Source organism: Nipponia nippon, unplaced genomic scaffold (assembly GCF_047370975.1).
Source record: "Nipponia nippon isolate SJK-2023a ecotype South Korea unplaced genomic scaffold, ASM4737097v1 scaffold_7, whole genome shotgun sequence".
In the NCBI taxonomy this organism is placed as follows: Eukaryota; Metazoa; Chordata; class Aves; order Pelecaniformes; family Threskiornithidae; genus Nipponia; species Nipponia nippon.
The window spans coordinates 50,160,151-50,177,877 of record NW_028262391.1 but is presented as its reverse complement, the minus strand read 5'-3'; the positions used below and the strand labels follow the sequence as shown (position 1 = coordinate 50,177,877).

General features: G+C 41.7%; 1 protein-coding gene across 1 annotated transcript in view; it reads left to right on the top strand.

The window, feature by feature from the left end:
* Positions 1–2,891: 2,891 nt before the first annotated feature.
* KCNG4 (potassium voltage-gated channel modifier subfamily G member 4) overlaps positions 2,892–17,727 on the top strand; it is a 19,435-nt gene continuing 4,599 nt past the window's right edge. The window contains exons 1-2 of the mRNA XM_009477441.2: positions 2,892–3,018; positions 3,903–4,702. Of these exons, the coding sequence (XP_009475716.1) occupies positions 3,953–4,702 (750 nt within the window). The 5' untranslated portion in view covers positions 2,892–3,018; positions 3,903–3,952. The remainder of the gene's footprint in view (positions 3,019–3,902; positions 4,703–17,727) is intronic.

Below are 17,727 nucleotides of genomic sequence, written 5' to 3'. Positions count from 1 at the left end.
AATAACTGCACCGTCGTACCCACAAGGTTTCAAGCCAGCCTAGTAGATCTCTGGTGTGTGTGTTTGGATCTGGATTCAGCAAGAGTTACACTATCAATTTTAACACAGCCTAGATTGAGGCTTTAACCTTGGTTTACATAGGGCTAGGTTTAGTCCAGCCGAGAGAGCTGTACAACAGCGTGCAATTGCTTTGTCCCTGGAGCCACCTGGGTACGAACTACCTCTTCTGCTCGGCTTTCTTCTCAGCAGCAGCATCTTGCCTGTGTTGTGCAAAGGGGATGTGAGAGGCAGGCCTAAAACAAACTACAGTAGAATGGCAACACAGCAAAAGGGGGGACACAACAGGGAGGAGAGAGGAATGTCATTCGTGTCAACAAATAAATGAAGCATACGGAGACTGCATTTAAGGCATAAAGGGCATGTAAAAGAAGTTGATGCGACCAGATGGATGCGGAGCAAGGAGAGAGCAATTCCAGAAATTGTAAGGGAAATAGAAAAGAGAAAAAGAAAATAAAGGTTATGAACTTCATACTGAATGGGGCAAATCCAAAGGGAATTTAATAGGAAAACTACAGCAGTAGTTATGAAAAACAAAAAAAAAAGGTGAAAAAACAAGTCAGCAGAGGTTAGAATTGAGCCAGGAGTATGCCTTTCCCACCTGGGGAGAGATTTCAGTTTTGTGGTGCCAGCATTAATAGTTTTAGATACCCCCACTAAGGAGGATCTCATACAGACGTGGTAGCAGGGTCCAGGAGAGCTGAAGGCAGAGACTGGCCCGGGTGGAAGGACGGCTTTGGGGTCGGTTACATGGTCAGGACCTTCAGAGCCGGGGTCAGGGCCCAGCTTCCTCGGACACCAAAGAAAGTATTTCTCTTTTTTGTGCCTTCATCTCCCATTAATAAAGTGCAGATGAAAATATTTCTATCCTTTCTCTGTCTCATTTGTGAAGACAGATGACTCTTAAGGGCTGACTGACAGATGCTTGTATGGTTCTAGCTGGCAGTGAGGCCCTGATCTAGCTACAGACACAGCTGCAGATCCCAATAAAGCAAATATTAGAGTACCCAGTATTGGAAGTGAAGTCTTCAAAATGAAAATATATGTATTTCTTGATAAATAAGTACAACGCTCAAATTACTCAATTAGGTACAATATTTACTCATTGTTTTGGATTTATGCACCTTCTTGTCAGCTGGTTTCAGAAATACAACCTTTAAAAGCACCACACAAGGGCTTCACAAGGTAAGAAGGAAATGCTAATTGGTTTTATCCTTTTGTGAAACAATCCATCCAAAGTTAATTAGAATAGGTTTGCTTTTTCTTTGCAAAAATAATCCATAAGAAAGACTGATAGGCAGAGCAAACTGCATCTTGCACAAAGGTGGCAGGATTTAAGTGATTTTTGAGCTATGCTCCCAGAATTCAGTTGCCTTCAGGCATCTATCTGGTCTTTCTCTGTGGATGGCATAATTAGGACTTGAGTGAAAACCCCAGTGGTGAAGCCTGATAAGAAGTTAATCTTCTGGGCACCACGTGGGCCAAGAAAGATGTGCCAAAAAGTCCAATTAGCAAAGGCTTCCCGTCCTAGGCTGCGCCGTAGCATTGCTCAGCGCTGATTAAGAGCGGCAGCATCCGCTTGCGAGGTGCATCAGGCCAGCAGTGCGCAGGTCCCGCATGCACCGCGAGGGTAAGTCGCACAGCGCCAGCAAAGGGCACCTGCAGAAAAGCAGCTCTGTGATCCAAGCTCCGAACACTTCTCCACGCGACCTTCATACTCACGGTGGGACACGTAAATCCTACAGATTCACACACCTCTCTAGTAATAGGATTCAGGTTCAGTGCTTTGAGCCACACTGGGGATAAACATAAGCCAAGGCATTTCTTACTGCATTTGGGAGCACCACAGAGGGTATTTGTCAATAGGATCTGATCGTAGGCTTCTTGAACCCACTGACTGAGGCCAAGCAAGTAGAATATGGGTCGAATCCATGTAATCCCAATTTTAGACTGAAGCAGCCCAAGATCTGGCAGTACAGAACCCAAAGGCATTACAGCAAGCTCACCCCTTTTACAGCCACGTATGAGAAAAGTGAGAGAAGGATTATGTTTGATTTCCCATCATCTGTAATGAAGAGAGGAGAAAGTTCTTGGCTGTTGGAAAAGCACTGCAGCTCTGGAAAAGAGAGTGCTCAGCAGCAATTCTTTGCATGCCAGAGACCCATTCTTTTATGGGAGGAAAGCACATCCATAGTAGCCAAAGGAATGCTGAGGCCCAGCATCCATGGACCCAACAAATTTCCCTCTCCACCTAGGGATATCTAAGAGAAAACCCCAATTTCAAGAGGGATGCAGGACACGGAAACTGCTCCTGAGGAGTTTGACTGGTGTCTCCAGAGCAAGCAACTGTGGTATGACTACGATGGAAGGAGTTAATAGACATTGAAATTGTTTTATTAAGTAGGTTTGCCAGAATTTACTCATTATTAAACCTCATTAGTCGGAGACTGTCCTTGTACTCCATGTTCTTACCCAGTTGCTGCCTGCTGCCTGCTGAATAGACGGAGTGATGCTGGAGAGATTATTTCTAAGCCCTTCCCCCTTCCCTCTCCCCTCCTCTCCCAGGACCACACTGACAGTCCCAAGGGAAACAGAGGAGAGGCAGGGAGAGGGCAGGATCCACCAGCTCTCCCTCAGCATATCTCACCAGGAAGCCCCAGGAGTCCGAAGAGGAGCTGCCACTTAGGACACTGTCTCCTTTGCAAAGGATCTATTAGTACAAGATATATTCTATGAACACATACGAATATTTTCCTCTTCCGGGGAAGAAGGAGAGAAAGAGAAAGAGGAAAGAGACTGTGATCTCCAGAGTGCTACAGTGATTTTTCGTGTAATCAATACTGTAAAATATCCCCAGGTCTTTCAGCTGGATTGCAACTCAGAGGACAGCCGATCAGTTTGCGGCATGTGGACTTCACCTGCAGGGAAGCCAGGCACCGGGCAGCAGCCCGTGGCACAGTGGTAAGTAACTTCGGGAAGTTTCCTTGCAATTATTGCAGTTCATTGACTTGGGGTAATAAATGCCTTTGAATCTTTAGGGATTATGAACAAAACCAGGGTTTTGTTCCTGAAAGAGGGAAGTGAGGGGGGTCGTCTTTCAATTGCTTCCCCCCACCCCCCCCCCCCCACCCTGAGCTGATAATACTTTGCTTTCTGTCTGTGTAACAAAGTTTTCTCCAGGGTGGGCAAATGTTCCCTATATCTTCTCAGTAATTTGCAGTGACATGAGACTAGGTTGATAAGAATAGTCGTCATTTATACAGCACTTTGCCTCTTAAAGCATTTTACAAACATCTACTAGCTAATCCTTGCAATACCCCTGAGAGGCAGGCAAAACAGGCGTGCAGTGAAAGGAAGAGGAATCGCAATCTGAGCATTCAAGTTAAAGCAATTAAGAACTTCACATCCAGCTGATGGCAGGTAATTCACCACTCTAATAACTATTAAGCAGCTTAGTTGAGTTAGCGTGTATTTACGGGTTTATAGAAATAAGGAAGCAACGCGACAACCCCCGGAAAATACAACAATCTAACGATGACTGAGATCTGCTCGGAGAAGAGACCGATCTGTTCACATTTGGATTTGCAGGCATCCGACCCTTCACGATAATTATGAATGAGGCTTTAGCTCTCCTCTGTGCCTGTGTGTTGCCAGACAACCAAGGAGGCTGCACAGCAAATCGCATTCACAGGCTGCAGATTTCGGGAAGAAGCACAGAGGTGACTTTTACTTACAAAACAGGCACTTATTGATTTTGTGATTTGGGAAAGTAGCCTGAAACACCTTTTCTTTTGCAATAACCTCTACTGTGTTTTCTCCTCCTTCCTCTATCTTTTGGCTGACAGATAACCCTGCTCTGATGCCATTTCGGATGTCCCAGTGAGAACTCTTAGAGATGCCTATTCTCTCCGGAGGCAGTGATCAAGACTATAGTAACATTAGCTACACGTCTTGTAATTCCTTGAGCCACTTCTTTCCTGTCTCCATTGAAACCCCTTCTGTCAAAGGGGTCCATTACCAAAGAGCCAGGAGAATTTACCATCCTGATCAAGTCTCCGCAGTCGATCTAAAGACAGAGATCATGATAAATGTTGGAGGCATCAAGTACCTGCTACCTTGGAGTACTTTAGATGAATTTCCCCTGACCAGACTGAGCAAACTTAAGTTTTGCAGCAGCTATGAAGAAATAATTCAGCTGTGTGACGATTACGATGAAGACACCCAGGAGTTCTTCTTTGACAGGAACCCCAATGCTTTTGGGATGATTGTCAGCTTTCTAGCAGCAGGGAAGCTGATGCTCTTAAGAGACATGTGTGCCTTGTCTTTTCAGGAGGAGCTGAGGTACTGGGGGATTGAGGAATCCAACCTGGAGAACTGCTGCTTTCGAAAACTATTCCAAAAACTGCAGGAGTTGGCCGAGGTACGCAAAGAAGAGGAGCTTCGGAGGAGCAAAGAAGCTACATGTGTCTTGGATGAGAAAACCAAATTTGGACAGTTTATGAACAGACTCAGAGATATGGTAGAAAATCCCCAGTCAGGACTCCCGGGCAAAGTCTTTGCTTGTCTCTCCATTCTCTTTGTGGCCACCACAGCTATAAGCCTTTGTGTTAGCACAATGCCAGACTTAAGAGCTGAAGAAGACAGGGTAAGTCAGTCCTTTTTAACTGGTCTAACTACAGAATTAAAAGAAATGTGTCTGTCTTGCTAGGCATACATCATTAAAAGGATAAAAAAGATACAGAAAAACCATAGCGATGAGGTTCAAAACTGTCGCTGGTAATGAAATGCTCTATAACAGAAAATGCAACAATGGCTTAAATTAGTTCTATCGTTTTCAAAGTGATATTCAATTAAGAATAATGTGAACAAAATATTTTACTAATTGTTAGCTAAAATATAGAAAAGAGCTTCTGGACAGAATAGATATTGCAGCTCTCTAATACAGCACTGTTTTTCCTTCTGAAGAAGCAGTTGCTAGTCTAAGTTATGTTAACTTGTTAGCACTGAGACTCTCAAACGGACATTGTGGAGTTTTCTCTTCAACATGCTTTACTCTCTAGTTACAAGCAATCTCTTGTTCGGACACATCAGCTAAACAAATATTTTCCTCTGACATCTTTACTTTTAAAATAGCCAGGTTATCTTCCCTTGTGATACTACAGTCAAATATTTGAAGAGGAAGAAATATTCATTAGTTTTTATAATGTTATAATGCTACATTTCAATAGTTGCATAAAGATTAAGGGATGAGAGACAGATGAAGTATTTTCGCAGATACTGATACCTAAAAGCTGCACCTCCAAAAATCGTAATTCCTTGCCAACAGAACTCTGTATTTGCTCACATATATATGTACATATTGTAGGAGTAATGCCAAATACTAGCTGAACTGCTAACTGCATTTAAACCCTTTTCAAATAAGTCATCCACATTAATTCAGGGCAAATAAACCAAGCCTGTATCATACATGAAGGATCTTCTCTATAACATTGTTGTGAATATTTCAGCATTTTAAAGATTTGTTATTCTAATAATAAAACAGAGGAAAGTAACAATCCAAAGTTATTTCAGATGTAGCAATGTCCAAATTCATCAAATAACCTAACTAATCTCTTTAATGAATCCTGCACTTCATTTGCAAACTGCCCTTCCAAAAGAGTTGAGGAAACCCAGGTCAAATAAACTCCCTGCCCCAACCACTGCTGCGAGGTAAGACACTCCTCAGAGTACTGTATATTGATGAATAAAGTCATTTTTACATTTATAGCACAGCATGGCGGGCACAATACAAAAATCTGTACATATTTCATTGCTCAAGCAGTAAGCCAAAGCAGTACAGTCATGGTGAAGATATGTCATGATATTCAGTGTCTTTGCATAAAACTAAGGACTGCACAGAAGGCTGAAACTTAAGGTCACTCCCTGTTCCATTTAACTCCTTGAACGTTAACTTACATTTGCATAGGAAGACCACTACCTTTCAGTAATAAGTCTGGTGCTCTTGCAGCCTTCCACAGCTATTACTTTTGGCAGGAAAAACTGTAACACTGTTCCAATGCTTCTTCCAAGGAAGTGCTTTAAATATAGAACATCCTTCTTACAGCGAGATGTGAAAACATTACAAACTCTGCTCCAGCAAGTGCTTCCTACTAACTTTCTTAATGGAAGTAGCCCCATGCATTTTATCTTAATTTCCCAACCACTGCAGAAAAAGCTTTTATAAATACTTTTCATGCAAAAGAACAAGCACATAATGTTTCAGAGCTCAGCTAGATGTAATATGTTGTCTGTTTTAAAAATAATTAACCGTATGTTAGAAAGGGAAGCATGTTGAGGGTTATAAGTATATCTGGTAGCTGCAGTGCTGCTGCTGTTCCTGGATTTCCTATAAAACACAGATGACATTACTACTTTGAGATTTGCATATATATCACTACTTTAAAAACAAGCGAACTGGATTCAAACAAGCTCAAAAGATGGAATGTTTAAAGTGCAGAGGAGAGGATGAAGGATGAACTTGAGCACAGGACCACATTTGTCCAAATATTTGGAAACCTTACCTAATTTACACTTACAGCACGCTTACAGTCTAATGCACTTGGTCACTGTGTCCCAGAAGCACAGAGCAGAGTATTAAAAGTCCTATTATTTGAACCGTTTAAAATTATGCCAGAGAAAACACAGGGGAATAGACGAGACAAAATACTCGTGCCTTGTGGAAAAGCAGAGCACATGAACTACTAAATAGTAGTTTTTCCATCCCTAGGGATGGAAAATTCCCTAAATTCTAAGCCTGCAACACCTAAGACTTTCTTACTGGGATCTCAAAAGAGCATTTTAGCTAGAACTGGACAAATAACTCAGAGAACTTAATTGACTAAAAATACTGCTTCTTGGTTGCGGCTGAGTCATACCCAGGCGAACTGCAACTCTCCGTTGATCTGTAACTCAAAATTGCTCACGGGCTGACCTCTGAATGTGATTCCAAGATGGGACCACATTACCAGCAACCTGGGACAGGCATGCAGAATCTGAAATTTTGGCTCTTTGGGCTAAACAGAAAGATCACATGATATCTGTTTGCTCAGTGACAAAAACCAGTCAAATTCCTTCAATGAAGTTTCTGAACAACCTGTAATTCCACACCTGAATTCAAAGATGCCCTATTCTGAGGTTTATTAATTTCGGAGTTAAAGTTTGGCAAAACCTCTATGCATAAATGTGCTTACAAGTACTGCAAGGATCCGTTTTCCAGCATCACTAACACTGGAAATTGAATTTATCCATTCTGAAATACAAATAAAAAAGGCTTTACCTCTGCTGCATATGTACCACTCTAGGGTCCTTTTTCTCATCATCACAGCCACATTAAGAGAGTGACAACTGGCTGGACTCCAGCTCAAGGAGAAGGATCAGAGTCAAAAAAAAAGGAAAAATAATACAAGGTGACTTCCACTTCGCTCAGAGGCTTGGCTGATCCCGCCCTGCAGGCACACAAAATCACTTGTCCTTTTAGCAGTTGCTAAACCAGGTCTGCTTAGAAGGGAGAATAGCAAACAGGAGTCCTCGCCATCCGAGGGAAAGTGAAAACTCCAGTCTCTGGGAGAGGGATGGCAAGGAGCCAAGGCAAGAGCATCCGCATCAGGGAAGCCCAGTCACCCTGGCAACCAGAGGGGAGGGAAGGAGCCATCTCTATGGGCAGCAGAAAAGGGAGGGGAGGGTTAGCTTAAAGGTAGGAATACAGCCGAAAGTAAAATAAAGAATGAGTTGTTATAATTGATACCATGCACACACTCCAGAAAATGTCAAATGTCATTTAGGAACCTCCTCATTAGATATGAAAGAAAAACACAGATAGATGGGCAAACAATTCTGTAACTATATATCACAGAAGCACCTGCCACCGACCCCAACCCAGAGGGAACAGCCCCAGGAGAAGGAGGCCAAAAGTTCAGGAAGACTCTAGAGCAGTAAATGCATAGCTCTAGGGATCTCAAGTTTAAGTCTGACCATGAAACAGATCTACAAAAGGATTTATCATACACGATGCTAAGGGAACAGGACTCATTAGTAACAAATTATGTTATTTGGGCATAAAACAACTGAAATGTCACATCCTCCAATGGCAATAGATGCTTAGCTAGGAGATTTGCATCTGGTCTTTACGGAGACCAAACTGTCTTCAGTAAGGACACTTCATTTTGGAAGTGTCACCAAAATGTAGTAATTGAGGCATGTGTGTACATAGAGATAGAAAAAAAGGCATATTTGGAGGTGAGGAACTCTGTTTATCACTGATCTTAACAGGAAGCCTGAGAGAACTACAGATCCGAACCAGAGACCATGCATGTAGGGTAAGACAGCTGAAGCGACAAAATCTACCACTATTTCCCTCAAAGGAAGAAATTAAGATTATCCCACTAGAGACAAGGCAGAAGTCCCATCAAAGTCCCCCGAAAGTCCCAGTCCCACATAAGATACAATCAGGATCCAAGAGGTGTAACTGAAATAGTCACTGCTCAGCACATCTACCCCAAAGGAAAAAACATAATTATACCAGAGAACTAGAGAATAAAACTGCCGCAGAAGAGCTTGGACAGGGAGACTGCTTTGAAGCACTCCTCCGATTTTCTTTAGGAAGAGGTATTTCTTTTAATGAGTCCCTAAAATCGGTGTCCTCTAGAGAAATAACTCAGCAGAAAGGATACGGCAAGGTCTTTTCTTCAGGAAGGCAAGCAAATTAAGGTCAGCGGGCGGGGGGGGGGGGGGGGGAAGAAGAAAAAGAAACCCCAGACATTTCCATTCCCTGTCCCTCAGCACTGGTAACAACCAAAACATTTTCTCCGAGCGTAGACGGCTCCCAACAAACCACACTTACATGATGTCGTATGGAAGTGTGGTTTAAGAGAGAAGGAAAGGTCTGTTCTCTGTTCTCCTTCTCTTTCTGGTGATCAGTGAGTGGTCAGACTTTGTTACTACTCATTTTTGTATTTGCTCTTAACTGACCTTGAGAAGCTTGCAATTGCTTTATGTATTATATATAACCTAAGGAAACAGAGCCGGCATAAGCTGCAACCGGTATTGTCAGATCTAACGATTTTATCCTGAAACTTAGAATATTCATTTTTTTAAAGCTCCCATTCCTGGGGTCGTTTGATTATGTGAAAATCTAATTCCTTTTGAAAGAGTAAATTTTTAGTCTCTGGTTGCACTGAGAATCCAGAAAACATGAACAGAGGAAAAGAACCCAGTACCTAATACATAGAACCATTAAAAATTATTTTTTCATTCTACACCATTATTCTGGAGGCCCTGACTTATGTTTTTCAACGTTTGGTGTTGCTGATGTTGTCTGTACGATACTAAAACCAGTATATTTAGGTTGTACACCAGAGGAAACTGCCGAGAAACACATTTTTCTTTAAAAGTGGAGTAATTCTACTTTATAGGGGAAAAAAGAATGTATTGGTCTTACAGTGAAGAGAAGGAAAATCAAACAAGGTATTTGTTTCATCAGGGTTACCACTGCCACATCTAAATGTGTTAATTATAAAAATTCACACTGACTTGTATCTAGCCAGTGCAGTATGTGAAGATATGCTTGCAAGAGGTATATCCTGAGCATTCAAGCTATTAAAGCCATTCCAAAAGCATTAGAATGTAAAGCTACAACCCTGCCCATAACCTGCAGATACCATTAAATATCTCTAGTGAACTTATTAAAGGAAAACCCAAAGAACTTCAGAGTGACTGGAGGAGATAATAATCCATATGGAGAGTGTCAATGAGAGGAGAATAAACCTAGTTCTGCTGCTCATGTGGTCTGCAAAGATAAGATTCTTCATCAAAGTGTAATTTGGCCAACTGTTAAAGCAATCACCTTTGGTAAATTGAATATGACAGCTAGATTTTGACAGATACTGCTGGTTACCATTTTTATCGCTTCTAAATAAGGGGTCTCAATATTGATCAAAAAAGAGTTTTCTAGCTGATTAGCCAGGGCAAAATGATTCCTGCTGAAAAATATCTTTTTCAATGACTAGTACAGAGTACTACTAATGAAGTGGAGCACTATTCAGAATATACCTGAAAAGCCAGGGTATTTCACAGTAACTTGGTGTTCAAACTCACCTTCGAACACAAGCATACATCACACAAAGCACGGCCCAGAACGACTTGCTCTATTGCAAAGAGATTAATGAAATCCTGACTTTCAGGAACACTTCTAATGCTCATATAAAAGCGTAAGACTATAAAGGCGATGTGTACATGACTATAAATATATTGGTATACACATATGACTTGAAAGCATTTGGAACAAAATAAAGCTGGATATGCTTTGGTTTTATTGCATCTGCTGAGTACATTTTTCAGGGTTCTCATCAGGACACTTACTGCGGACACTCACTCTCCTAAATTATCTAGTCACCTAGTACAATTCTGATTTCTTCTATCCATTTTGATCAGCAATGAAAGTATTGCAGCATTTTATAGTAGGAAAATGTGCTTCACTGAAGTACCAAAAAACTCCCAGTCTGCTAGGTATACTCAGCACAGTAGAATCCAGCTAACTTATTTGCTTCGTGGACTGAATTAGTTAAATTAATAACAATTGAGGAAAGATATGAAATAAGAAGCCGTGAAAGAACAGAAATCAGAATATTCAAGCCTGGGACTTTGATATATATAGAAACTATTGCTTTAAGGGATCTGCCTTTTTTGAGGTTTGCATATCCGTTCAGTAACGTCAAAAGCTTTGACCTTGCAATTGCCCCATGTTAAGACTCTGATTTCATAGTTCCACATTATCAGTAACTGTTTTCCAAGCAGCTGCAAACAGAACTGCGTATTTCAGCATTCGATCTAATATGTACGACATTGGTGAAGTTCACATTGCTTAAGCCCTGCTCTACACAACCAAAGAGGGGCACCAGTGGGGGGTAGCCGCTGCTCAGTATCTGCTTCTCAACTTACCCTCGCTGCCATGGGAAACAATTTTCTTTAGGGAATCTGGACACTCCAATGAGAAAATGGATTCTGCATGGTTTCCTAAAGCTGGCTCTGCCAGTACAAGGTCCAATGTTCAGAAAGCACAATTAGACATTATGAATTTGCCTTACGTTCATCCAGTTTTGGCTGTATCCCAACGGCAGTAAGTCTCCTGGCTTTGCACGCTATCCTGGGGGGACACCCAGCTGTTCTAGCTGCTCTGCAGCGGGCAGTCAATCAACTCCTAGTCAATGTGCCAGCACATGTGTTCCTCACTGGGAATCATGCTTTCTTTTCCCTTTTGCTGCTTTCAAGTTTGTAATATTTACAATAGGAAAACATCCTGTTTACTTTCCTCACTTCACTCATCTCAAGGGGTTCAGCACAGGTGATTGCTTAATAAATGCCTTCTTTGGGAAGATGGGTATTTCCTCTGAGGGAGGCACTCATCTTTGGAAAGCGCTCTTTGAAATCAATGCATCCTCCAAGCTCATAGCACTAATGCATCAAGTATTAAAAATAAACAACCACCCAAATTTGTATGTGTTTTAGAAATTCCTCTTTGAACATGATGGAAATCTTTGAGGACTCTTCACTCTACTGCTGCAGTCAAATTCACAATCTGGTATTTTAATTCTGAGCAAATCTAATTGCTAATTTCATTGCAGCACCAGGGCTACGAACTGCATTATGTTGTGTTTATTCCCACTGTGTCAGCACCTCCTGTTAGCACTAGTATTTTCCCTTATAACAGATTCCACCTTATTTGGAACCCCGCTGCACACCCTGTACTACACAGGTACAATAACAAGTAGTTTCTGCTCCAAAGAACTTCGAATGCAGTGAGGAAGGAAGCAGAGAAGAAACAGTAACAAGGCAAATGACTTGACCAGCAGCAAAACTGGAAATGGAAGGTCATCATCCTAAGTCCCAGCTAAATACCTTGTCATTTTGACTATATTGTTCTTCACAGTTACAAAATGCAGTCTGTTAAAGTCTACTGGAAAAACAAGACAAAGATACTACTTCCACATCTTTCTGCTAACACAAACACTCTGGGGTCACCAGTTGGTTTACATCAAATTCAAATTCTTCAGACTGATTCTCATGGTGTTTGCAGAATAAGGACCCAGGCTTAATAGTTAATTGAAATATTTTATTTTAGTTACACTTCTGTCCCAGACGAGATAATTATGTGTTGGATACAGGGATAATTTCCTTCTATGTTCCTTCTAATGTCCACATTAATATAATCCCAATATCAGCTTAGTTTCCTCAAACGTACTAGTTGTAGTAAATGTGTTCAGAAGTCCAGGCTTCTTTCCCATAAAGCAAAGCGAGTGGGAAATCACTCTTTGATCAGAATACGCAGCACTCCTTTAACAAGCTCATCATTCTGTAAATCAGGTTACAGTCTCTTTCTCAGCAAGCTGTAAACCTTTTGATTTTATTGCATCAGTCTGTAACTGTAAATCCAAGTACTGAAGTGATCCATAACACAGGGTTTTCAAGTTCTCCCTAACCATCGTTTGATTCAGCAGAGCATGGTTTAATTATTCAAATAACAGCAGCAATGCGGTCGCAGTGATTCAGCAGTACCTGCAGCACTGCAGCGGGATCCCACAGCTCCAGGTACGCAGGGAACACAGCCTGGCACAACACTTACTAACTAAATCATCATTTTACAACCAAAAGGGATCTCTCCCCTGCATCTGTCCATCTCCTGCTGTGGACTGGGATAAGAACCACTTACACCGGTCAGGTATCTCGGTTCCCTACACCGAGGTCTTGATCTGCCTCTGCTCCCCCCTAACCACTCTCTAGACTTGTAGCCTCACACTGTAGACCCACCGCCTCGGATCTGTGGACAGGCAAGAGCAAGAACCAAAGCTTATTTTTTCACTATTACATTAGCTCGTATTTTTTTCCACAGAGGGAATTGCCTGGGGAGAAGCTGTAGCCCAGGATGCAGTGCCCATGTATAACCTTGAGAGAAGTGCAAAAGGCTGGAAAACAGCACCCTGCCCAGGAAATGTCAACCTTGGGCATAGAAAGGAAAATTCCTGCGAGTTTTGCTTCTAAATCCTCCACATAGAGGGCTGAATGTTTTTTCTCTGAGGGGGCCAAAAGGCCAGACTGCAAGAAGAGCAGTCTTGCCGAGATAAGCCTCTCTACTAAGTGTTGGATAGCACAAGCGGGCAGAAGGCAGGTTGATAGCCACAACGCAGCCTGATCCCATCTGCTACCACTTCAGTGGACACTGGCCTCTGGCCACAAAACAGGCTGCAGATCAGAGGGAAGGATCTGAGCAGTAACTGCCTCTACTTGAATGTGCCAAACAAAACCTGGACCTGCCAGGGTAGCTTTAGCAGATGAGAATTGTGACCTTGCACCAGCCACGGAGCCAGGCACGTTTCTGGTGTGAAAGATGATGGCAGCCTCTCCTTCGGCTGCAGAATGTTAAGCACGTCCAGGTCCTATTTTAGGGAAACTCTCCTTTAGGACTCCAACAGGAGCCTGAATCAAGAAGAGTCAAGCGTATTGCTTTATGAGTTCCTCCCCTGCTTTGTTTTGAGACTATTTGTTTAGTATGGGTGACTGAACACCAGAACAGCCTTTACTCAGGAGCAATCACTACCGCAGCTCGGGTGGATCCAGCTGGGAAGAGGTTTCAGATCCTTTCTGTCCATCGCTCATTTGTTGTATGATGATGAGCCAGCTGGTTTCCATAAATGTACCCTGGGAATAGCAGTGTTTGCATACAGTGGTTAAATAATTTCTTCTAGCTGCGTTCAAGGACTTTTATCAACTTGGCTTCATAAATAATATTAGTTGCCTTTCTCACAAGCATGCTGTATAAGCAACGTATATACATATTGCTGATGTACATATTGATTCCTGCTCTAAAGCTTTGAAAATATTAATCTCTGTAGGGATGACGTGATTCTGAAATAATCCAAATACTGATCTAGCAGTACTTAGCGAAGTGTTCTACAAGCATCGGTGCAACTTTCACCATTTAGCTAGGAAATAGGTTATTTGACCCAGGAAATGCTTAAAATCACTAGCGTCATCATGAACAGGGTTAACCAGCAAGCATAGCAAGGAGATCATGAGGAACGCTGCAGGTTTGCCTGTCTTACACCTCAGACTCTACCCTACTCACAGATTGTGTGAAATCCCAAATGACATGCCACAGAAACCTGGTTCAGATTGCTGCCAGCGAACCTCCACTTGGTCAGTCACACCGAGGGCAGAAAGTTGGTACCTATCCAGTTCCCACCCCAATACAGCTGCAGCACTGCGCTTCCAATGTACGGGGAATAAAAGGATTTCTTTCCCCATTTTTCCTGAGATTAAGAGAAAATTTGCGTGCCTCCTGATGTTTTCTGATAGTTTCAGTTCCCTTTCTCACACTCCGGAAATTGCTTAAAAAGGATTTTTGGGGGGTTTTATTGTTTTTAAGAATCAGTAACAAAACATGAAGAGTCCATTGCCACAACATAGAGCTGGCAGGGATATAACACCCCTTTTCAGAAAAGGGCCAAACTCTGCTAGCCTGCTGGTAAGTAGTCAGCCACTACCTCGCCATCAAAATTGTGCCACTGATCTCCACGGTGCTCTGCAGAGGATTAGAAAGAACAGATCTGTTCCAGTTGATACTGGTGAGGGGACCAAAGGTAAAACCTGGTACCCTTTCCATCAACATACAACACAGCCTTCAGCTGCTAACAGGCCAGACAGACCGAGGTTCAAATGCCCGGAATCCTCAAACAGCTTTATAAGAGGAGCATACCGAAGTGTACGATTTGCAAAATATAGATTATCACTCTGTTTTGTGTTTCCTTCAGCATTTACAGAAAAACACCTTGCAATGGACTAAAGGGTAAATATCCACTGCAAAAGGTATTGGGGTAAATCTTTGGCAGTAGGAAATTAATGGGCAGATCAGGGAATGATTCAGAACAAGTTTTCCAGAGCACATTTTATTTATGAAGTGTCTTAGAGTGCAATCAAGTGGGACACAAATGGTCAGCACAGAGCTGTCCCTGAAGTCATAAGAATAGTTCCTTGGTGTTCTCATCCAGTTATCTATAAATAATAATTTTTTTTCCTTGTCTAGAAAATGTAACAAAGCGTGTTGCATCTGAAAAACAAGGTGGACAGACAAGATATATATATATATTCCACAGGGGAAATTCTGATTCAGTCTCCCTGGGCATTGCCACAATTATTCACACATGTAAAGATATTATTTTCACTAGATGAGACTTATATCTCTTGTAAGATAGGTTAGTACAGCATAACTCTGAGATCTCGTTTTGTTTATTATCCTAGATGTCATTATGCTTTAACTAATGTTTCTGGTAAACTAAGAGGGCCCTTGGCCAGGAAATTTATCTTATTTATTTTATCTTGTAAGTGGCACATATCTCAAGTTCATTTAGCTTGAATTCACAGTTAGTGAATAAATTTCTCTTCTGTAAACTAACCTGTGCAACTGAGGTCTGAGATTTAGCCACCACACGTTATCTTGGCCAGTCCTGGCCTCGGAGGTGCCCAGTTCCTGAACCTCAGATCCTCTTGAAAAAGGTGCTGCAAGAAAGCTGCAGTAACACTTCCCAGAGTTACACAATTTCTCACCATTAGAAATATTACATTCCAAGCATTGTCCCTACAGAAATCCAACTTGCTTTAATTTTTGTAAGGAGTGCGCAATAAAAAGCAAAATTTATTGAATTCTTGATTATGAAAATATATAAATGTGACTATATAAACCTACAGTTCAGCCACGCTTTAAAACTGCAGTCCCAGTCCCTTACACCTCACAACAGACAAGGGCCAAAGAAAGGCAGGGATGGAACGACTTCACACAAAGACTGAGGCAGGCAGAATTCCTCAGGATGGGAACAAGCTACGACAGTGACTGCAACAGAGGTCTACAAAAATCGCAAATGCCAGGAAACGAGTAGATGTCAATCGAGCAAACAGTGTCCCTTCCAGTGGCAGAGCTTAGGGGCATCGGATGAAACTAACAGCAACCTAGTTCAAAGCACAGAGGTGAGTCTCCATGCAACAAGCGGCAGACAAAAGAAAGGCCAAATTTTATAGAAGAGCAATCCAGTTTGCTTACACGAACACGACCTTCAGCTCAGGAAGCTCTGGAGTGGAAAATAGAAGCCGGGAGATTCGCCTTGGGCATCTGTTTTCTCAGGCTGTTGGGACAGGGCACTGGGCTAACTGGACTCAGTACTGCCGTTCTTATACTTTATTATGAGCCTATTTTTTCATATCTAAAGAGAAGTTAATAGAAGTATCCTAAAACGAGCAATTGTACTGTAACACTATAAACATTCCAACGCATAAGAGAACCCAGAAAATGAGCCGTTGCCTTACGCAGCGGAAGGCAATAATGAAAAGGAAGCACAAATTGCGTATTATCTCTGGTGGTACAGAAGTTTGAAACAGCCACTTTGCTTCTTTGAGGTGGTTTATAAATTTAAGAGATCACTCAATATTTCAGGCACCAGGCTCAGTATATGCCTTTTTACATACAAAATATTGTTTCCTTCATTGCTGACCCAAATGTTCTTTTCATAAGTAAGATCAATACCAGGCACTTATTTTATTGCATTTATATTATATGTTGTAGAATTTCAACTTGAGACAAGTTCCATAAATCCTGATAAATTCTTGCATTGTTCAAAAGTAAATCTGCAGGATGAACAGAGTATAAAGAGTTAGGTACTCACTCACCACTGGATCTGTGATAACTCTTCTCCCGTCAGAGTCAACGATAGTTTGAGTACTGATTGATGCTACGGTAGTGTAAGACATATCAGAGGGGAAAAAGCCCACCCAAAATATGTTGTGGTCAGTTATAAGTAAAACCTCATCTTCCCCTCATATATTCATAGTCAACACCATACTGGCTCAGAACTTTTATAGAATCATCGAATCATCTACGTTGGAAAATCATCGAGTCTAACCGTTAACCTAGCGCTGCCAAGTCCACCACTAAACCATGTCCCTAAGAACCACATCTACACGTCTTTTAAATACCTCCAGGGATGGGGACTCAACCACCTCCCAAGATCATCCTAGCAAGGACAGTTTTGAATGGTACTTCAGGTGCAAAAATGCAGACAGGAGGAAAAAGGAGTCAGTGACAAATTTTACACAAAGATCTGAAAAGCTCAGCTCAGAATTCTGCTCTAGTTAATGGCAAGATCAAGAGAGGGAGTTGTTTGTTGTGTTTTGTGTTGGCAGGCACTGATCACTAGAATTTCCCAAATGTGTTTGCTTTGTTCAGAAAGAGGAACTATATAAAAGTCATTGTAGCACAGAAATTCCTTTATTAGCCATTTATGCAAAAAAACCCTTTCATGGATCAGAGTATTTGGGCCATAATTTGACAGTTCACTGAAAGTAACTAACATCTAACAAGAATCTGGTGACAACAGCAAATCTGAAATCTACCACTGACATAGAGGCACACGTATTTTGGTGAGAACATAGTATTTGAATAACACAGCATGTTATTCTGCCTGCTCTTTGGACAACAGCTGTAAGTGGAACATAAAGCACTCTGAGATCTAAAAATCATCAAAAAATACTGGGAGAATATTGGCTTTGGTACTTAACATTTCCTCTTTTTCCCTCTTATTCCAATATTCTCTG